This window comes from Apus apus, chromosome 8 (genome assembly GCF_020740795.1).
Source record: "Apus apus isolate bApuApu2 chromosome 8, bApuApu2.pri.cur, whole genome shotgun sequence".
Classification (NCBI taxonomy): Eukaryota; Metazoa; Chordata; class Aves; order Apodiformes; family Apodidae; genus Apus; species Apus apus.
This window is the reverse complement of record NC_067289.1, coordinates 4,376,261-4,396,960: the sequence shown is the minus strand read 5'-3', so window position 1 is coordinate 4,396,960 and position 20,700 is coordinate 4,376,261. Positions and strand designations below refer to the sequence as shown.

The window sequence follows — 20,700 nt, the reverse complement described above, 5'->3', positions numbered from 1 at the left end:
CCACAGTACAAGTGTTACTGTAAGCTCCTACATCTTTTCTGTTCTCGGTTCTCACAACTTCCAAACTTCATGTAACTGCTTTGACATAATATTACACATACCTGTCTGGAAGGTAGGATTTGCTCCAGGATACATATTAGGGGAATAGGCAGGAGCAGCTGCTGCATAGCCCATTGGGAAGCCAGCTAGAAGAAAGAACACATCAAAGTTACTTTCTAGACTGCACAGTCTAACTAGACTTCTCTCAAAGATTCCTGCTGTACCCCTTTGAATTGAGAAGAGCTAAGAGATGGTCTTCAACCACACCTCAACTAACACATGGGGCCCCTCCCAGGCCACCTGCAGCTGAATGCAAGATGAAGGAAACAGCTAAGGAGTCACAAGTTCCACTTTCCCTTATATCCCTGTTTTCAGCAAATCCCAAAGTTGGCCAAGTAACTCGTAAGTTAGCTGGACAACAAAGTTTTGTGCAACTATCTGACCCTCCTCCCTTGTCCCAACTTTTAAGACCTGACGTACATACAATATTTATCCGATGGGATTTTTTCACAGAAGTAAATCCCTAAAAAAAAATCGGAGTGATTCAGACTCTCCTGGTCAGAGTTACCCCAAGTGGAGTACAAAGTAACCTTATATAGTCACAATGCTTGTTCCATTTCACATAGATTGGTTTTTACACTCAGTATCAAACAAGCTCACCTCGTTTCAGAATGGACTATGACAGTTACAAGTTACAAGTGACTTGCCACTGTATTGGCAAAACAGTAAGTAAACACTTCTACCCCAGAATGTTAAGAACCACTATGGCTAATACAACATTGAGACATACTGGCCTCAACATAAGGCAAAAACAACATTAGCAAAAGCTACAGTTACTTGAAAGATACAAAGTTTGTTTATATTGTAATAAGTGAAATTGCTGAAATAATCATAGCACGCAATTTTTCCAGGAACTTATCTGCATTATTCCAATCCATAAAACTGAGAAATGTCTGGATTTAGAAACAGAGTCTCTACTACATTTTGTTAACAACATATAACGATTTCAACCTTGAGATACAAGGAAATTACTACTTCATATTCTAAAGCTGCTAGTTTTAATCTGCTATTCATATTTGAAGGGTTTCTATTTTGCTATAAATACCAGAGTCATTTAGCAATTACTCCTAACAATAAAAATTCCTTAGCTCAGGACTACATATGCTAACCTAGTTTTGTAGAGCACTCTGTATACGTATCAAGTGACATACACTTGGCACTACTAAGTACCCATCAAGGATAAGACTAAGAAAACGATTAGGCTGAAAAATCAAAAGGTAAAAAGAATATGCAATTCATAACAAGTTGTTGGAGTGTAAACAGCTCATAAGGCTTCAAATTCCCAAGCTGCTAATGCCTTAGTACAGCTTTACTCAAACTGACTGCCTATGTGCAACATTATTTATGTTGTATACATTTCCAATCCTCTATTCCTTCTTCACAGGCTCAGCTCCACAGCAGAGCACTCTGAGCTGCTCAAGAAACAAGTTGTGAAAAATGTAGCTATGACAAGCTGCAGTTTTGACTTCTACTCAGAACTTTCATCCATGCAGGAACATTTGGATATTGATTCCTTGCCATGGTAAACCTATCCAACAACCTCAAATAAGTGTAGTATAATAAAAACAGCTATTAAATATGCAACTGCTTCAGAAACACAGTCCCTTTAAATAATACATCCTACCCAGCGATATGTTCATTACTTTTTATTACCAGGCAACCCATGTAAATTCAATTATTCTGAATGGAAAATCTGCAGCTTTTTATTTAGGAAAGGCAAAGAAGGGAGACTTAGTCATGCAGCCATTTTTTTTTTTAAAAAACCTAAAATGCAATTATACTTTTGGTTTTAGAGAATGTGTTTTGTATGTTTCACACAATCTTTTAAGCCTGAACCAGGCAGCTCAGCAAACTATCTGTAACACTGTAACACTATAGAACTTACTGACTAAGCTGCATGTAGGGGTCACAGTTGTGCGAAGTGACTGGCTGCTGTAAGGAGGAATTCTGAGTGATCAACTTGTAGAATGATAGTGAAGGCACTTCTGTAATAATTTTACTTCAATTCCCTGTATTTTAGTTATGCTAATTTACAACCAAGTGAAGAGTGGCAAATATCCAGTACTTAAATAATTCAGTAGGTACTCTAACATGTGTAACAGTAGGAAAAAAGATTAGAAATTGTAATGTTGTTTAAACTGCTATTTATGAATCTACCATTGTGTACTTTCCTAAGTAAATTAAACTACCCCTTAGATCAGTACAACCAACTCTGGTTAATGTAAACCTGAGTTTAGAAAATTAACAGAGATAAAAATACAAAGTTGTATTTAAATAATTCATAATATTTTTTATCTAAAGCAAAAGAAAACACTGAACATAGAAAAAACTGTAATATAGCTGGTATTAATCAGCAAACCACTGCTGCTTGCCTTACTACAAAATTATTGTAGGCCATATAACTAAGACAGTTCCAAAGAATAAAACCATCCTGCAGGTCTTACAGCTACACAGCATCAGCTTTACAATTTATTACTGCACCATTTCAGTCACTTAATAAACTTAAAAGCACTGCAATACAGTCCGGTTTTTCCCCTTATAAATACTGTAGAAATCAAGGATGGCATATTAGTTTGAGGGAAAAATTCAAAGTATCTGAAAAGTAATTTTTTTTTTTTTTTTTTAGAATATCAAGTCAACAGTAAAGAAAATTCTTTCATTCACTAGCATTTAAAAGGAGCAGAGAAAAGTGCAACGAGATAACAGCAACTCTAGGACACTACCTAAGCTGAAAAACAAATTTTAAAACTGTAAATACCAGTAGGAAAATCTAGTACAGCTACAAAGAATATCAACAGCCATAGCACAGAACAATCTCTTGCTGCCAATGCAGGCACCAACTAAATCACAAACAGCCTCCCTGTAGAAGTGAAAAAAGTTTAATTGCTTATGATACATAGAATCTGAGCTGAAAGACCCTCAAGCCTCTCCCAGGATGGAATAACTCCCTTACCCCACAGATACCAGAAAAAAAGACTGCATCAAGACATACTGCTTGAAATGCCTCACGGAGGCACGTGCCCCTTCTCTTTGGCCTTCCTAGAAAGTTCTGTCCAATATAATTATCGTCTTATCCAGCTCCTGAACTATGTAAACGTCAGAAATTAAGCATTCTCACACACACATAAGGAGATGAGGGGAAAAAAAACACCTGTTGACAAACCTGAAGACAAATGAGAAGCACAGAAAGCAAGAAATAGACATAATTTATATTTTAAAAACAAATTTTTGCCATTTTCTTGGCCCCACCTTTGATACTTGCTTTGGGCAGTCATAGAACATATATAATACAAAGGGTAGAAAGGTTAACTGCACCAGCCAACTAGCAACAGAAACAGACTGACTCCTCTCCTTACAGGGTGTAATTACTAGAGCTCCTAAAATAAGCTGCTTTGGAAGAAGTATTTAAGTTAGAAATATAACACCACAACGTAAGTCTTGAAGTGCCACTTTTAAAATAGAAGAACAACATCCAAATCCCCAAATCCATTCATAAGTGGCCATTTATTCTTGATTATAAACTACGATCAGTGTAACTGAAACTCACCAAAAAACAGAGCTACTTACCTGGATAACCAATTCCTTTGGCATTTGCATAGGGAACCCCAGAAGACCCAGGGCTATACACAGGATTCATGATTTCAGTAACTAAATAAGAAAAAAAAGAAAAGCATTTACTTGAGTTTAGGGAAAGCTTGAAATCTCAGCAATCAAAATGGAATTGGAAATGGGGAAAGCATATCAGAAGAAGAAGAAAAAGAAGCAATTCCATTACTCATCAACATTGAAACTAGCTACAAGCAAGAGAGTCACTGCAGAAGTTTCAAAGCATCACAACCCTCAGGCATCAAGAAAGTGTCTCAGGAATGAATGTCCCTGTTGCAGGACACGCTTTCAAAATATATCCACCCCTAAGAGCACCCCATGGTGCACAAATCCCTAAGCCACTGCAGGAGTGCCCAAGTGCTGGGCTTCTCTCTCCATGTCATCTATCAATCACTTATCACTTCTCTTCCATCTAGTAAACTTGGTTTCTTGCTGTTTACTTTCTGAAGCATCCAGCCACGAGATGCAAGTACTTCTGGTCTATTACTACCAAGCATTTCAAGCCTTTGATTCCAGTCCTTTACCAGCAATAAATTCATCAACCACGAGTAACCCAAGTACTACAAAAGTAAGTGGCAAAAGAGTTTCTGTATTAGACACCTAGCTCATTTTTATTTACTTGCCGCTAAGATCCTCGGAGCCTATGACAAGCTGACAGTTGGGTCCAGTCATTTCTGTATTATGTATTCACACATCAAAAAGGAGCCTACAGCCAGCATCACTAGCAGAAATAAAACTAAATCCCCACTTTTAAAAAGGATATTATACATAAACACCAAGGAAAATAAAATGTCATTCAATGTTACTAAAATTCTTCTAGTACACCTGTGTACTTCTAGGAAAATGCATCACTGCAGCACAGCTCACAAGCAAGCCCAGGACAAGAGTACTGTTTGCAACTGCTCTTCTTATATTTTAGGAAAAAAATCCCCATATTTTAACACAATATTTATCAATCATCTGATTTTCTACACATCTTTACATATTTACCACTTTTTTTCCTCCAAGTGCCCCCTAGAAAGAGTCTCCAACAGCAAGATAGGAGGGCACACTATGAAACCAGACTTTCTTATTAACTGCCACATAAATATATATATACACACACACACACTTGAGCAACTTCCTCTTCTACACCCTGAGATGCTGTCTTAATTAAGCTAACAGTCTGTTAAGCAGTTTAAACTACTTTACTAGCTACTTTAGGTACAGGAGACATTGTGGCAGGAATATGATTTAAGTTTACAAGTATAGCTGCACTGATAAACATACGTAAAGTGACTGTATAAAGCACAAGTTGTTGCTTTTAAAAGTAAAACTAAAACAAGCCCTGTGCCAAGAGTTTCAGCAGCACCTAATACACGAGAGAAGTAAAAGAAACATTTGTGCAAAATTAGTAAATCTGAAAGTGAACAGCCTGAAAGTTTATCATCAGGTTTCACAAAATGCTCAAACTCACTGTAAAAGAATTACAAGATTCACCAGCTTCTTGGACCCCCCCAACTTAGCAATAATACTCACTTAAATAGAACTGCTTTTATGTTTTCCAGCTTCATACTTGATGGCTTATCAAGACAACAGACTCCATTAAGAATGAACTAAAAACCAAACAACCTGCCATTTACATTGCTTAGTATGAAGAAAGTTCCCCAGAGCTGCATGTTTTAATTACTTTCTCAACATCAAAAAAGCAGTTTGACAAAAAATCTCTTCCGAAATGTTCTACTAGTTGTTTTCAAGCATAAAGCAGTATTTCCTACTGAAGCCTGGTGGAGGTTTAATAGCACTAACTCTGCAGAACCATACCCAACAGCGTATTTTGCTGGACTAGTATTTCACTGTAGCAAGGCTGTTCTTTTTTTCCCATACTTTTGTGTATCCTCTGTTCTAAATAAGGACTCCCCCATTTACTTGAGAACTTTCAATATGCTCCCCTTAAAAACTTTCCCTGCGTTTCCTTCTTCTCATTCATTCAGTGCAGATTTTGTCACATGTTGTCACTCGACTTACAAAATCCCTAAGAGGTTCAAGCTTCACTTAGTCTCACATTTCCAAGTTGTGGGGTAAAAGTCTTAAGGGAGGTGCATATACTCTTCCACTCAAACAGCACTTGCCCACACCTTCATATCCCCACAAACATGCTGCTCTTCCTTGCAGCCTCTACAACAATTAGGAAGAAAGAACATCCTGTAACCCTCTCATCATTCTGAAAGGCAGTAAGAAGAAAGAGGACTGGAAAGCCAGCAAGAGCATTCTGCAAATATTTGAGTAAAAGATAAAAATACCCCACCCAACTATTAGAAGCATTAGTGACTGCAGAAGAACACAAGGACATATATTCTGGGGGGATGACTTAAAACAGAAGCCATTCAAAGCCAAAAAGGTACAGAAAATAGAGGTACAGAGAACAGAAAAGGTCAGACAATCCATGAGACTTGATCTCAAGAAAGTGCAGATTAAGAGAAGGGAATTCCACTTAAGTTAGGGGGGGAAAAAAACATATGGCACTAGGAGCCTGCAAAGTGTCTTGCTGGAAACAATGTCAACTTCTACTTCAAATGCATCCACACTTCAGAATCTGTGTGCACACACACATTAATTCAACTTTGGTTCAACAGGTATGAACTCTCACCAATTCTGCTTTCACACTCCTGTTTTCACTACTGAACTACAAGAAGAGTCCCACCAGCCTCCAAAAAGTGCTTGGTCTTCATAACACAGACAAAACTTCAGATCACTTCTAATTAAAAATAATTATTTTCAGATTTTCTCTGAAGGCCCCAATATGTGCAAGCAGAATTACACGGTATTATCCAGTGGTTGCAATCATCCACTCTTACTGTAATTTTACTTGGAAGATCATCTGTTATATTGAAATATGGAACCTTACAGTCCCACTTACCTGTAATGCTCGGAGTCCACATCAAAAGCCAAGGAAACTGGCATAAAGTGAACCCAAAGACTGGTAGCTTTCAACCTTTTTGTTGGCATCCCCTCCAAAGCATTCTCATGTTAATGTCTATGTAAATAAGTGTCTACTGGGCAGCATCTGTATATAAATTGCACAGAGTCAACTGTATACAAATTAGAGTCAACTAATTCTTTCAGCTAAAATGAAAGTAAACATACTTATTAAAGATGCTCCAATTAAAGACTTCACAAATGTGCTTGGGAAGTTCAAATGCTTCACCTCTCAATCTTGCCAAAGCCAAACAATCAAACTCGGTTTTCATCACATCTGTTAAATCTCATCTTGGGACGGATACTGAGACAATCATCCTCCTCTTAAATCCCCATTTCAGGAAGCTGAGCACAAAGGCCCACAGCTGCTAATGCTGAAGCTCTAGCACTCGAAATTAGATACACTTTTGCACACAGCTTTGCTGCTACACTCAGAATGAACAGGCTTCCAGGAAATTCTGCTTTTAAAATTAATTTTACACAGATACACGCCAAAAAGCACAGATCAATGCAAATACTGTAAAACAAACTGCACATGCCTTTGCAACAGAGATCATATTTTCTTACTAGCTGTTTTCAAAGTTGTGTAGAAACACTATCAGAGCAGGAACTACTGAACGCCAGTTTGTGCTACTTTATGACATTTCCATCACAAGACCTGAAGAAGGATCTCTCCTAACTAAGTACCTTTGTCTAAAGCACACTACTAATGCGTTTGTTCTTGGAACTCACAGACTCACACCAAGTTACAGTATTTAACATCTATCCATCCTAGAATACTTTTAGGATGCTCTTTACTATGCAACTATACAAACAGCCCAGTTTCCACTTAAATACAATTCCTTAACAAAGGTATTACCATCTTACTAATGGCCTACATTTTACTCATTTATTTCCAGTCAAAGCTTAATAGAAGTAAAATGCACTTCCTAAAAGCCTGGTGGTTTGTAACGTAAAAAAAATCGTTTCCACAGCTAAGTACCAAAGCAAGTAGTTCAGGATGCTTCTGCTCTTCGAGTATCTGACAATGATTAAAGTCTCCATTGCGTTACATTATGATACAACTTCAACCACCAAAATAGGCCCTTTGATGCAAAACCTAAGCCAAGCAAGAGTCACTTTTGTGGCAACTACTCTAAAAAAAGGCGGCTTCTATCAGCAGGCATTCCAGACATCATGAAGTCTAAAAACACCTCCAGGCTGTACCTGGCATTTGCAGGTAGTGTATGCTTAATTTCTTTCAGTCATCCAAGACCTCAAAAATGTCACTGAATTTTATCAGGAAGCAAGTATTACCCCTGCTCTCACCAGGGCACAGGTTTATGTTTGTCCATGACTAAACCCAGCTGGAAACAACGCTCAGAAATGCCACAGTTCTGGCAAGCAATCTCATTCCCTGTGCTGGGACAGCACTGGTACTCTAACTTCTCAATAAGTCAGAACAGCTATGTCAACTAGCAGATTTTGGGATTTTGCTGTAGTTTTTTGGGCAGAGGCTTGCTATGGTTTCTTCCTATCAACGTGAGAGCCAAGACACATCACCAAATGCCTAAAAGCACCAGTTCCAGTGCAAGGAAGGTAGCAGGACTGGACAGTGGCAGCACATACTGAGGCTCTAGAACCACAGCCTGGAAAAGAACAACTAACAACTTTGCCTCAAGTCCACACAAAGTGAAGCACAAAGCTAGAAGTATCACTCACATGCAAGTCTTCCTCTGTTGCTCGAGTTGCAAAATGTCCTTGTCATAAAAGAGAAAGGATGAATGACCTGCCATCACCCTTTTATATTTCATGTGCATGCAATTTTGGTTTTCAGGACTCCAAAGGAATAGAGAAGTTTAGACTTTTTAATCTTTTCTAAAGAATGGAATCTTTAAGCCCATTCTACTTAGGGATGTGTTGTTATGGTTTTTGTGTTGAATAACAGATTTGAAATACTCATAAATTAACACCAATACTAGTTGTACCCAGCATCAGTAAGGACAGAGATAATGATTCTATATTAAAGATTCAACAGAATTAGTTCTGTCAGTCACAGACAAGAACACCTAGACCAAAATTTGAATGGCAAGATCCTGCTTGTGAACTAGGTTCATTTGCACCTTAGTGGCACTGTTCTACTCTTCAAAAAAACCCAGATCATCAGCAAAACTTTTTTTCTTCAAAAAAGCCCACTACCTATGGGAAGATTAAACAAACAGCCCAGCATTTCTTGAAGCCTACATTTTCTCTTGTTTCTACCGCACAAGGGGATAGAAGCTGCCACCTCCAATCCTTGCACCTCCTGCACAACTTGAGATCATGTTTATTCTTATTTCAAAGAAATGAAGCAGTGCAGCAAAATCGTCACCTCCTCACAGTTAAAGTGTCCTATGCCAAACTTAGGGGAAGTTAATCAACTATGAGAAACAGAGAAAATAAAAAATCAACCCAAAACCTCCCAAATGGAAAGAGTAAGATTTCACTATAGGGAAAAAAACATTCATAAGTTTCTGGGTAAATCCTGAAGCTCTGCTTCTTGGTACATTTTGCATCTTGCAAAGTTAAATTCTTTAAGTTAATTTTCAGTTTATTTTACATTCCTTTTTGAAGTAAGATGAAACTGTCACAAGTTTCAAACTGAGATAGAATCTCCAAAAGCCTCTTAAAGCCTCTTTACTTTTTAACCTGAAAGTTAAAGTGTGTAATTACTACCACAAAAAGTACACGTTGGGCATTTTGCATTATATGAGCATGGACGTTTTATGACACAATTATACATCTTACAGTAAAATCACATTAGAGCAGACAGAAAGTCTAGTCGAATTAGGTAACACGAACGCTACCACTGAACATTTAAGAATAAATTAAGTCCAGCTCTTCTCACACTGAGAGCTGTCCGTATACCTCCACCTCCCCTTACTGAAAAACTATCTTTGAACGTTTCTCAGAGCACAGATTTCATCATTTGTCTGGTGTTTATCATTTGACTCCAAGAGTTTCAGAAAAGCACTGGAAGCACAGTTTGTGCCAGGTCTTTTTCCCCTCACAACTATTCCTAGAAGCCACAGGTGACTAAAACTGTATTCCTTTCTCTGGCTCACAGATAAAAAGGGCACAAGACAGATGCAACACAGAAGCCACAACACAGCCTTTCACATGCAGCTGAAGCTTTCTGATACTATTTACTTGAAAACCCAACTGGCTATTCCCCTCATGACGCTATACTGAATGTTTATCCAGTTATGAACCAGACAATCTCCAGTCTACATCAATAAACCAGCAGTGAAGGCGCCCCATGCATTCAAAACCAACCTGCTCCAGCAAGGTAACCCGAGCCCCCGGCAGCGACAAAAAGCAGAAGAGGCCGAGGCCCGGGGCAGCCGCGGGCCCGGCCCACACCGGAGGCTCATTCCTCCATTAGCCCATCACCTGCCGCTAGTTAAAGGCCATTGCAGACACCTGCTACCAAGAACCCTCTGGGCCCCCGAGCTGCGGCTGCCCCGTCTGGCCAGGAGCGGGGCCCCGATGCCCGCGGCGCTGCCGGCGCTGGGGCCTGGGGCCCAGGGCCCGCCCCCCGCCGGGAAAAGGGTCGCCCGGTTGGCTGACGGGGCGAGGCGAAGCGGCCTGCCCGCCAGGCCGGCCTCAGGCCGCGGCCACGGCGCCCGGCCCCGGGGTGCCTTACATAACGGGCCCGGCGCGGCGGGAGGAAGCGGCGGCTCCGGAAGCCCGGGCGCCTCGCACTCACCGGGCTGCGGCGCTTCGTGGTGGCGGCCCGGCCGCGGCTGCCTGGCTCGCTGCGCGCGCGTCCGTGCGTCCCTACGCAGTGCGCGGGGCGGCGGGCGGGGCCGGGCGGGCGCGGGCTGCGCGGGGCAGGGGGGGGAGCAGCGGCTGCCGGGCACCTCTGCCTGCTCCGGGCACCTCTGGCCGCTCCGCGCCGGCCGCACCGAGAACTGCGCACCGAGCAGCGCCGCGCGTCACTTCCGCGGGGGCGGGGGCGCGCGCACCTCGCCGAGGGGGCGGAAGCTGCCGTCACGTGCACGGATGCCCGCGGGCGCTGCTTCCCGCGGCACGTGACCGGCCCCCCGCCCCGCCACCGGAGGGGCCGGCGGTGCCAGCCGCGGCCGCAGAGGCGGGCCCGGCGGGCCTGGGCTCCCTCCCGGGGCAGGCCGTTGGTCAGGGCTGCCCCGGGGCGCCCCTTCCCTCAGGTGCTGCGGTCCCGGGCCCAGCAGCGCCGTTCCTGCCCCGGCGCCTGATCGCTTTGTCCTTCAGAAGGGCTTCGCCGCGCGGTGCCGGCACCGTGTAGCCCGGCGAGAGGGCCTGGCCGAGGCCCCGCCCGAGCAGGGGTCCCAGTCCCGGAGCGGTTTGGGGTGGAAGCCCCCAGTGCCACCCCCCGCACACAGCACACCTGCCCGGCCGCGCTGGGAAAACGGCGGCGAAGTGGGAGATCAGCCTGAACTGGAGCTTGGGTGGGAAACGATGCATCGACAGCTCAAGCAGCACCTCCAGGAGTGCCAGCAGCTGAGCGAGGCACCTGGATGGTAGTTCTGCTAATGCAGTAACTCTGCAGGAAAATTACTACTTTTTCAATATTTTCACTCAGAGCAAAACATGTTAAACTTCTCCAGAAATCTGAACGGTACTGAACTTGGTCCAAAACTGAAACAGATGAGCAAGAAAAGCTTTAACAGATTTTTATGATTTTATGTCAGGGAGCTTTCTAACTGACTCTCCCTCCTCCAACTGATGGGTTGAAGACAGCCTTGCAACTCTTGGACCTCACCAGACCTACTGAGGTCCTATTTGATCCTCAGACAAAATGTACAGACTTCTTTTGATAAAGCACTAAGTATCTGCCAAGGACAAAGCAAGGTAGCAATGATGGTAAATGAATTTTGCCCAGAGACAGCAGACATTGAACACACAGCAAAAGAGACCAAAGTTGACAGTTGTGCAGAATTCTTACTTCTGGTCCTTAAAAAAAGGAGAAAAAAAAAAAATAGACACACAAAGCTGCACAGATTTGTGGTAAAAGCCCAAGCCAAGACAATACTCAGCACTGTTTCACAACTGTTAAGGAAACATAACTGTGAGCATCTGCAGGAAGCCTGAACAGAGAGGATTTGTCCAGAAAAGACTGTGCAAACAAACAGTGCCATTAGTTCACAAGTTCTTGTCTGTGACTAATAGTACCCACGAGTGGACTGCCAGTGTGACAGCAAGTACATTATGAATTGATCCCAGGCTTACATGAATACCTAAGCCTGCGTGCTGCTGGAGAGAGGACACTGGCATCAAACCCAAACAAAAGGCCAAGGGTTGTGTCTCTGGTGAGAACTGGTGGTTGCACTGCAGGGGTATCCTGAGCAGCAGCCCTGCTCCTGCCGATCCAGACAGACAAATGGTGTGGATAAACCAACAACTTCTTAAATCCCAAAAGGATGACAGCAAAAGACACCAGATCAGCTTTTTCCTAAATAAGGTCTCCAGTACAACAGGTGGAACCCTGGCCAACACACCCCACACAAATGGGCCTGGCATCCATGGGCTTAGCTGCACTTACAGGGCACCTCAGAAGCCTGACCTCAGGTTAACTAGTTTCACTAAAATTTCCCTTGCTTAGGGACATGCAACACAATTAACACCCTTTGCTGTTATCCCACCATGCATTAAAAAAAAAAAAAGTTATTAAAAACCATAGGGGGCATTACAGTTTATGCTAGATAGCATTCTGCAAACTATGCCCCAACTTAAGTTTAAACTTGTCCCATGGTGTAATACCATACACCACAGTGGAAAATATTTCAGCCAAAACTAAAAATCTGATACCAAAGAGACAACAAAGCAACAATCTCAACTCTTACACACTGGCAGCACAAACACAGGCCAATCACTATCTGCTTTGTCTCATGTATTAACTATGCATCAGTTGTATGGAGCACAGCCCTTGTCAACTGGTACAATACAAACGTACAAGTGGTTGGAAAAAATATGACCAAAAAATTGAAATTATTTTTTTAAACTGAAGACCTTCTGATATTTCTTGTGTTCAATGTCACAATTTCACTAGTAAAATGTAGAAGCGATAATGTTCTCTGTAGCAGAATTGCAAATTGATTCACAGTTGTGACAGGAAGGACAGCCTGATCTTTTCTAATTATCCCTTAGATGCCTCCCCCTTATTGCAACATGCTTTCCAGAAATGTGAACTGGCATTCATCACTCATGCTGGTCAGCCGCAGAGGAATACAACAATAAATGGAGAGTTGGTGCATTGACTCTATCTCTGTTACAAAAATAATGGTACCATTAATATCTAGACAGAAATTGGTATAATGGTGACTCAGAAATACTATCTCCAGCACACAATGCAGTGCTTTCTCTCTGAGTGTGGTTTTTTTGGGTAAGAGTAGAGAGACCTATCTGGGGGATGAGAAGTCATAACTGCTGTGAGCACACTAATGGCACCAAAAAATTGCTACAGAAAATGTAGTCTTAGACACTTCAGTGTGTCCGTTGGAGCAGACTGAATTTTCAGACATGAGGAAGTGACAATAAAGGCACTACAGGAAAAGATACCATCTACAGTGAAGTGTATTTGCTCCAAAACAAATGACCTGTGTTTTGTGGAATGTTTCATAGTATTTGAAACACTCAACACCCCACCCCCCGCTAATGTGCACAGCTAAAATCTCCTCTGCTATCATCTGTCTCACCTGGAATTGCTTTGACTCTTCTGGAAATCTGCATCTACACCACCTGCGGACTTGCCCTGAGGAGGCAGATAACTGACTTGGACAGCCACCACCCCGTGGCAATCAGAAGCTATTGCAACACTGTGACAATTATTTTTGTCTAACTGTTTTGTAGTTTTGTATACACTGTCTTAATACTTCTTTTGGTTGATTTTTTGTGTTTTTGCATTGTGTTTGTGTATTTTACACCTATAATACAAATTTTAAAGAAAGGAAAACTCACTGGCATGCAAGTAAGAGCATGCAATGCAGATGAGTGGAGGGTCATGGTAATTCAGGATACATTTTAACAGCTTGTCTGTATTGTTCAGCAATCTCAAATAAGCCTGTAATTTAAAAATACCTCTAAGAGTTGGTATCTTGATTGAAAATTAGACTTTAGGCAGTTCTGATTGCCCTCAATAAGACTGCTAAATGCTATAAAAATATTCACAAGCATTTGCCATTTTTCGCTTCTTCCATTCTTACCCCTTTCTGTACCATCCAGGAGCTCTTCTCATGCTTCTCTTACTTAGGTTTTTTTCCACAAGATCAAAATACCATCTTTATAGGCCTTATCACTTTCTCCATCATTAAAAGTCTTTAAGAATGTATTTTCTGATCAAACACTTGGGGTGACAAGCACAATTAAGGATTGTGTGCTGATGAAGAAATATGGAAATGTGTTCTGATCTTCTCAGGGTCTCTGCCAGAATCCTGCTGACACATCAACCATATGAATGTACCTCAGATTGCTATTATCCCTGCCTCTTCCCTTTTCTCAGTAGTAGACACATTCTATATCAGTTTAATTCCTTGAGGATTTTTGTATGGGACACATTTTCTATAATGACAAGTTCATCACAGGTATCTTCATTCGGTACAAAAAAAGCCTCTGAGAAAAATGGTCTGGTCCATGTGGACCAGCCAACCTAACTCAAAATCAGCAGAAGCTTTGCTTTTGATTCAGTTTTATGGGCATCACAACTATTTCCACTCAATGCATACCTTCTTTATGCATAGCTAACCTAAGGGAATCATGGTGTGCCACACAGCATTTCCTTCTCCATGATATACATGGGGTCTTTTACAGGCAGTCAACTCTTAATTCCAAAGCACAATATGATAAAAGTATTTAATGTATGTAGTTAATTAACTAGACAAAATGCTATTTCCATCATAGTGGAACAGTAAAGAACTTCATAATGATCCCAAACATCCAGGAATTAGAAAATTAAAACCAGATATGAAATTAAATGGAATGTACATAAAGATCAAAGTCTCATAAATCAGCTCAACTCTCTTATTACACAGATAAATGTGAACCTACGAGGTAAAATCCTTAATCTACTGCTTAGTTTTCCACTAAATGGAGGCAGTTTTAAAGCCATGTGGACAGCTTTTGTAGACAAGCTATATAGTTGCTCAAAGGTGGAGCAAATACTAAGGGAACATATATTTGCTATGTTTTTGTCAGTGTAGAACAGCCAGGATAGCTGCACTGTGTCATTTTGTGGGGCTTTACAAATTCTCTTTACTGCTGTGACTTACTTTAATCATGCAAATAATCAGCTACAGTTTTACTGAGCACTGCTGAAAGCACTGTAATGATCTCCTTCAGTTTCAAAAGCAGAGGAGAGATATTTCCCAGACCTATAGGCCATGAACAGTTGTTGTGGCAGAGTGAACACCTGCTCTGTTTGTGAAGTGCTGTAAGTCACCATGAGCCTCTACAAATAAAACTGACAAACTTTTGGTAGAAGTTAACAGTGAAAATTCTACACAGACTAGTTAGAATCCCTGCTACAACTTGAAGGTAAGTAAACTGCTACAGATACAAGTTTAACATCATTCAAACTGGTATCAGTAGAATATTTTACAATTCCCAGAGAGTGTTATGGAATACTACATTCAATTTTGTTCTTTTTGCCAGAATCAAGAGTCAGAATGTCCAACTTAGAAAAGGAAGCCAATTTGTATTCCCTGTCACTGACCTGTTGCTTTTCATTTGATGCCAATGTTTTGCAGAACACAGAGAAGAGGGGTTAATTCAGTGTTGTGAAGAAGGAAAGAAAAATGGTATTTTGATATATTAAACAAAAAAAATCTATTAATCAATGCACCCCTTTTCCTTTGTTAATTACTAATGTGAAAGAGTATATTTGATCTTATTTATTAATTTATTATTAAGGTAATAAATTCTTGATTCTATTTCTTTCTCCAGACACTACAGCAAAGCATGACTTGAATCAAGCAGCAAGAAGTGAGGAGCTTTACTGAGTCTTTTGCAGATGGTTACTGAGCGGCCTCAACCTGGAAAAAGTTATAAGAAGTTGAAAAATAAAGATTTATAATGTGATGTGTCATTGCTGGACAATGTTAATCATAAATGGGTGTCCATGCATGTATGCCTGTACACACACAGAGCACACATTTATACATATTACAGAGCTACCACATCACCTGAGATTTCATAAATAGAAATATCCCCAAATAATTACATATAGTGGCAGTAAAACTGTGAGAAGTCAGAGTTGGACATTTCAAGGATATTAAAAAATGTTCAAAGTAGTTATGAAGTTAAATGGGTAGTTGCTATTTACAAATATGATGATTACATACTGCTACCATGGGAACTTGGGATGGAAAATAAAAAACCAGTTTAGCTTCATTTTGAAACTGCCCTGATTGGAAGGAAAACAGTCTCTGACATTCCTCCTGTAGGAGACAAATGCTGCACTTAAAGAATGTGCAGTATGTTTTGCCAAATTTTTAGCTATTATGCAAAGTTTTAAAACTGCAACCACATAAAGACAAGGCTAGGATGCTAGATACATATGTTGCTAAGAATCATAGCACAGTATATTTAATAATTTTTCCTACCCTATTTACTGAAATGCTAGCTTTATTAACCATTTTCTCTTCTCAGACCGCTTCAAGTGATTCTATGTTACGTCTAAATACATGGCCTGGTAATTCTCCCCCAAGTACATTTTTTCCTTATCTGTGTTTCTGCCTTGACAATATAATGAGTGAAGCAGGCTCTAAGGATGTGACTCATTTCCATCAGAACTTCCTGAGAACCACAAAGAGGCAGGGAGATGACCACTGGCCCTGGAAATTTTTAGGACAATTCTAACTGTGAATCAGTTGGCAGTATAGACTGAGCAAGTTATTCCTAAATAAAAGACCACAGAATCACAGAATGGTTTGAGTTGGAAGGGACCTTGAAGATCACCTAGTTCCAACCCCCTGCATGTGCAGGCCACTTCCTGCTGGACCAGGTTGCTCCAAGCCCCATCCAGCTTGGCCTTGAACAGTTAAGGGATGAGGCATCTACAGCTTCTGTGGGCAACCTGTGCCACTTGCCACCACCCTCACAGGAAAGAACTTCTTCCTAATGTCCAACCTAATTCTACCCTCTTTAAAGCCATTACCCCTTGTTCTTGTAAAAAGGCATGTAAAAAAAAAGTACCTGGTGAGATGGCAGGAAAAACTAAGGCTGGAAATCAGAAGACTACACAGAAGACTAGAATACTACCATCTGCCCATCTCTTGGGAATCATTCTGGTGCTGAAAAAACCCTTTCTAAGATAGATGCAAAGAGCCAAAGAAGTACTTTCTAGCAGACACAAGCTACACCTGGCAATGTTGTGTTGGGTTCCCAGTGTTCACCAGGTATCTTTACAAAAATGGAGCTGACATATTCAATATGCCAGGGCTAGACAATCAGTGAGTGAAAGGTCTTGTTACCACAGGCTGGAAGTTCCAATAAAGGTGTGAATTTCTATGCAGTAAAAATTGCATCTACTTGACCTCTATCCTGGTCCCCAGTCTCAGGGAGTGAAAGTTGGTGACCAGCTCCACTTGTTCCACAGTGGGACAAGAGCTGCAAGCATGTGAACGTACACTGAAATTTTAAGATGAGTATTTATATTTCTTTGATATTACTTTTTCTTATTTTGTACAGTAAATCTGCTCCTTTTGTTACATACACCAGATTACAAGCCAGTAGTTCATTTTGTATGGACACACAGTGTCCAATTTGCATCAGCTGAAATTCTGACCTATCTCATTGGGAAGAAGTGTTGTTACTGCTATATTGGAAAGAGATACTATTTGCAAAACCCCTGAACTTGTTATTTTTCTTCTGTTTGGGGACAAACTCCTTCCCAAAAGCTTCAGCTTTCTCACTTCTCACAGTGTTTTAAAGTTATTCCAAATTATTAAAATTAACAAGTGACACACTGCTCTGAGATACTTTCAGATGGTGAAGATTCTACACTTCTGCTCTAATAGATACCTGTCTCACTCAAATACACATTTGAAGCACTTTAAAGTAGAAACATTCACTAACATTAATAAACTCAGCTTGACAATTCCTAGCACAAGTGTTTATAATGGCAGAAATTAAAATATTGAGTAGTTAATGTAGAAAAGCAAATTATAATTATCTGCCAGACATTTCCATTACATTTTAAGAAGAAAATGTGAACATTCAGTGGTCTTTGCACTTCCTCTGTGATAATGTTCAGCAGTGATTTCCATTTGTCTTTCAATATATTCTGCTTGGAAAGGTCAAGTAATCCAGCCAAAGCCTAACACTTAAGTGACAATAATAAGGCCCTACAGAGAACTGGTTTCTTCAAGAACCACTGTCAGAACTTTATTAGAATTAGGAGAACTTGATATTCACTACAAATTAATAAATAGTTCTTCACTGTTTTCACTCTCTATCAAGCCTCATGGCATGCACAGACAAGCCTCTGTTCTTTTAACACCAATCCAAACAGCAAGAGTAAATTGTCTTATTTTTAATTAGACACTGTCCACAGGGCTGACCACAGTCATGAAGACATGAGTAAGCACAAGGAAATGGAGTTTAGCCATGTCTAATTTGGATAATATTGAATATATTTCCCTTTTCAGTGCAAAGTCTGACCCACCAAATTGGTGGCCTCCCTCTCATGTTTAATTACTAACCTCATGCTTTCTGATCTAGACACGTTTATCAGGCAAGTTTATTCCCTCCACACCACATTCTGCATTGCTTTTGTCTTACTGTTGAGTAATAATCCAGGGAAGTACTATATATTTAAACTGCCATTCAACAGGGGCATTTTTCATTATTCTAATGCTGCAAATTGTGAAATCTTATTGTCTCCTAACTCCCTCATTAAAAACCAATATTTGTTCTGATCCAGAAAACATTTTTATGATTAAGCTGGGCTACATTTAATTGATAACTCATGTTTCATTGCCCTCTACCACAGGAAAACAGTTCTCAGTTGATGTCTACATTTACACTATGCTGTTTTGCATTGTGGCTCTCTTTAGTGAATGACACTTCACTGAGACAAGACTTCAATTAAATAAAAATACTGTGTTTTCAACTGTGTTCTTTGATAACTGAATTGAAACTATCACATAAAATTAAGACTATTTCAAATCTTCATGCTGCCCTGGATTTTACACTTCAGTTTCTGAATTTGCTAGCAGATATGTTACAGTCTTATGCAGAAATTCTTCCTACAGCTATGGATAAAAGAAGTGCCTAGAATTCATTCTACCAAGAAATATTTGTCACCTTTTCAAGATAAGAACAGAACAATATTGATTTTCCAGAAGCTTCAAGTGAATAACTGATGTGCCAAGTCTGCAACTAGCAAAAAGAAGGCTTGTACATCAACAAACATGCTAGTTTCTTTTTGTGAAGTATCTGGATTTTGTAAACTGGTTTTGGTATTAAAGTAGTACCTGATTTCCATAAATTGAATTTTGGATTGGATGACTCTCAGTTTGCTGTATTGTAACTGCTTTGCTGGTGGGTTAATGGTAGATGATCAACCCTGCCTGTATCTAATATCATTTTACTTTTCAGCATAGGTAGTGGTCAGAATTTAACAGCTGATCTCTCACTAGGAAGTCAGCCTTCTAAAATTGTAAGGTTGGATGCTGAACTTTAAATGAACCTATTTCACTTTCTTTTCCTACTGTCAGTTTAAGCAGGTATAATCTAGTCACAGAAAGAGATGTTCCAAATACCAACTTCATTACACAACAGTAATACTTAAATTTGTTCTGGCAGGAAGAAACATAATGCAAATAAAGACAATTCTGTAACACCACATATAGAAGTCTGGCTCACAATCACAATTAAACTTTTGTAAACACTTTACTAAGAAATTGAAGGCAATAAATCCAATGAAAATAAGGAATGCACAGGAATGCATGCAACATGCTATTCACAGCTTTCTATATTGCCTTGCTTTTCAGAGTCCTGCATAGGGACAGTGCCTGTTGTGGAATCTGTAGTTATTTTATGTTTTGTAATAATTATATAAAGCTCTTCTTAACTGGATTATGTCTCATATTCTTTCTAACATCCATCTTCCCTCATGTAAGCCATACCTTAGGGGAAACATGAGACAAAGCTATGAAACATCTCTGATAAATTTCAATTCTGTTCAATAACAAAAAACACAAAACAAAAAAACACTAACAAATTAATAATTCTGAGTATCATGACCTCACTGCATTTCTGCAAGTATCCAGAAAATGCCAGATACACTCAATCTAAACAAGCTCTTGGTATACATGTCCTTGTGGTACAAGTCAGATAATTTCCATGGAATTTCCCCTGCACTTCCCTCCCAATCCAGCTGGCTGACCTCAGCATCACAGATTTTTTTGTCTGCCAGTGCAGAAGCTTTCAGCAGCAAAGATTACGTACAAACCAAAACCCTCAAAAGTGAGATCCTCATGACAGACACAGTGACTACAGCCACACTGCTCTTGGCTCACACTTCAATTCAGCTCCTGTTCCTGGAGCCAGCTGACAGCAGGCAGCTGCCCTCCCTCTGCCTGCATCTGCCTGCCCTGGGAGCCAGCCAGCTCTGCCCAGGCTACAGCCAGGGTGCAAACTGCTGTAGGTTCCCAGGGCTGCAGGATGAAGAGAGAATGCAAACTACCCTGGTGGTACAGACAAAAGGGCACCTTCCAGGGCTTTGATGAACCAGAACCTAAAGCAGGTACAGGCTTTAAAGTGAATCAAAGCATGGAAACAAAATAGTCAATTATTCCCCCCCCAAATTAGTTTCAAACCAGATCAAAGCACATTCGGACAAGCTGCTTATAAGCACATATTGGCAGACTGCATATCCTCTGAGGATTGTATTTTCATGAGTCTTCTATTTGAGAGGGAGTCAAGCATTTTTGATGTATTGCTGGCTCGTAACAACTGCATCTCACCATAACAGCTCCTAGAGTGAGAACCTTTCTCTGAGCAAGTGCGTCATGATGGGCTTTGTTACACTGCATCTAT

At 40.5% G+C, this 20,700-nt stretch overlaps 1 protein-coding gene across 2 annotated transcripts in view; it reads right to left on the bottom strand.

Moving 5' to 3' along the window:
* Positions 1-20,700, bottom strand: part of FAM168B (family with sequence similarity 168 member B) — a 67,992-nt gene that overhangs the window by 13,443 nt on the left and 33,849 nt on the right. The window contains exons 1-3 of one of the 2 annotated variants that reach the window (XM_051626533.1): positions 10,391-10,595; positions 3,667-3,747; positions 102-185 (exon numbers count right to left, since the gene is read on the bottom strand). In XM_051626533.1, the coding sequence (XP_051482493.1) occupies positions 102-185; positions 3,667-3,736 (154 nt within the window). In that variant the 5' untranslated portion in view covers positions 3,737-3,747; positions 10,391-10,595. Of the gene's footprint in view, positions 1-101; positions 186-3,666; positions 3,748-10,390; positions 10,596-20,700 lie in introns of those variants that run through there. The other variant, XM_051626532.1, reaches the window with a different exon arrangement.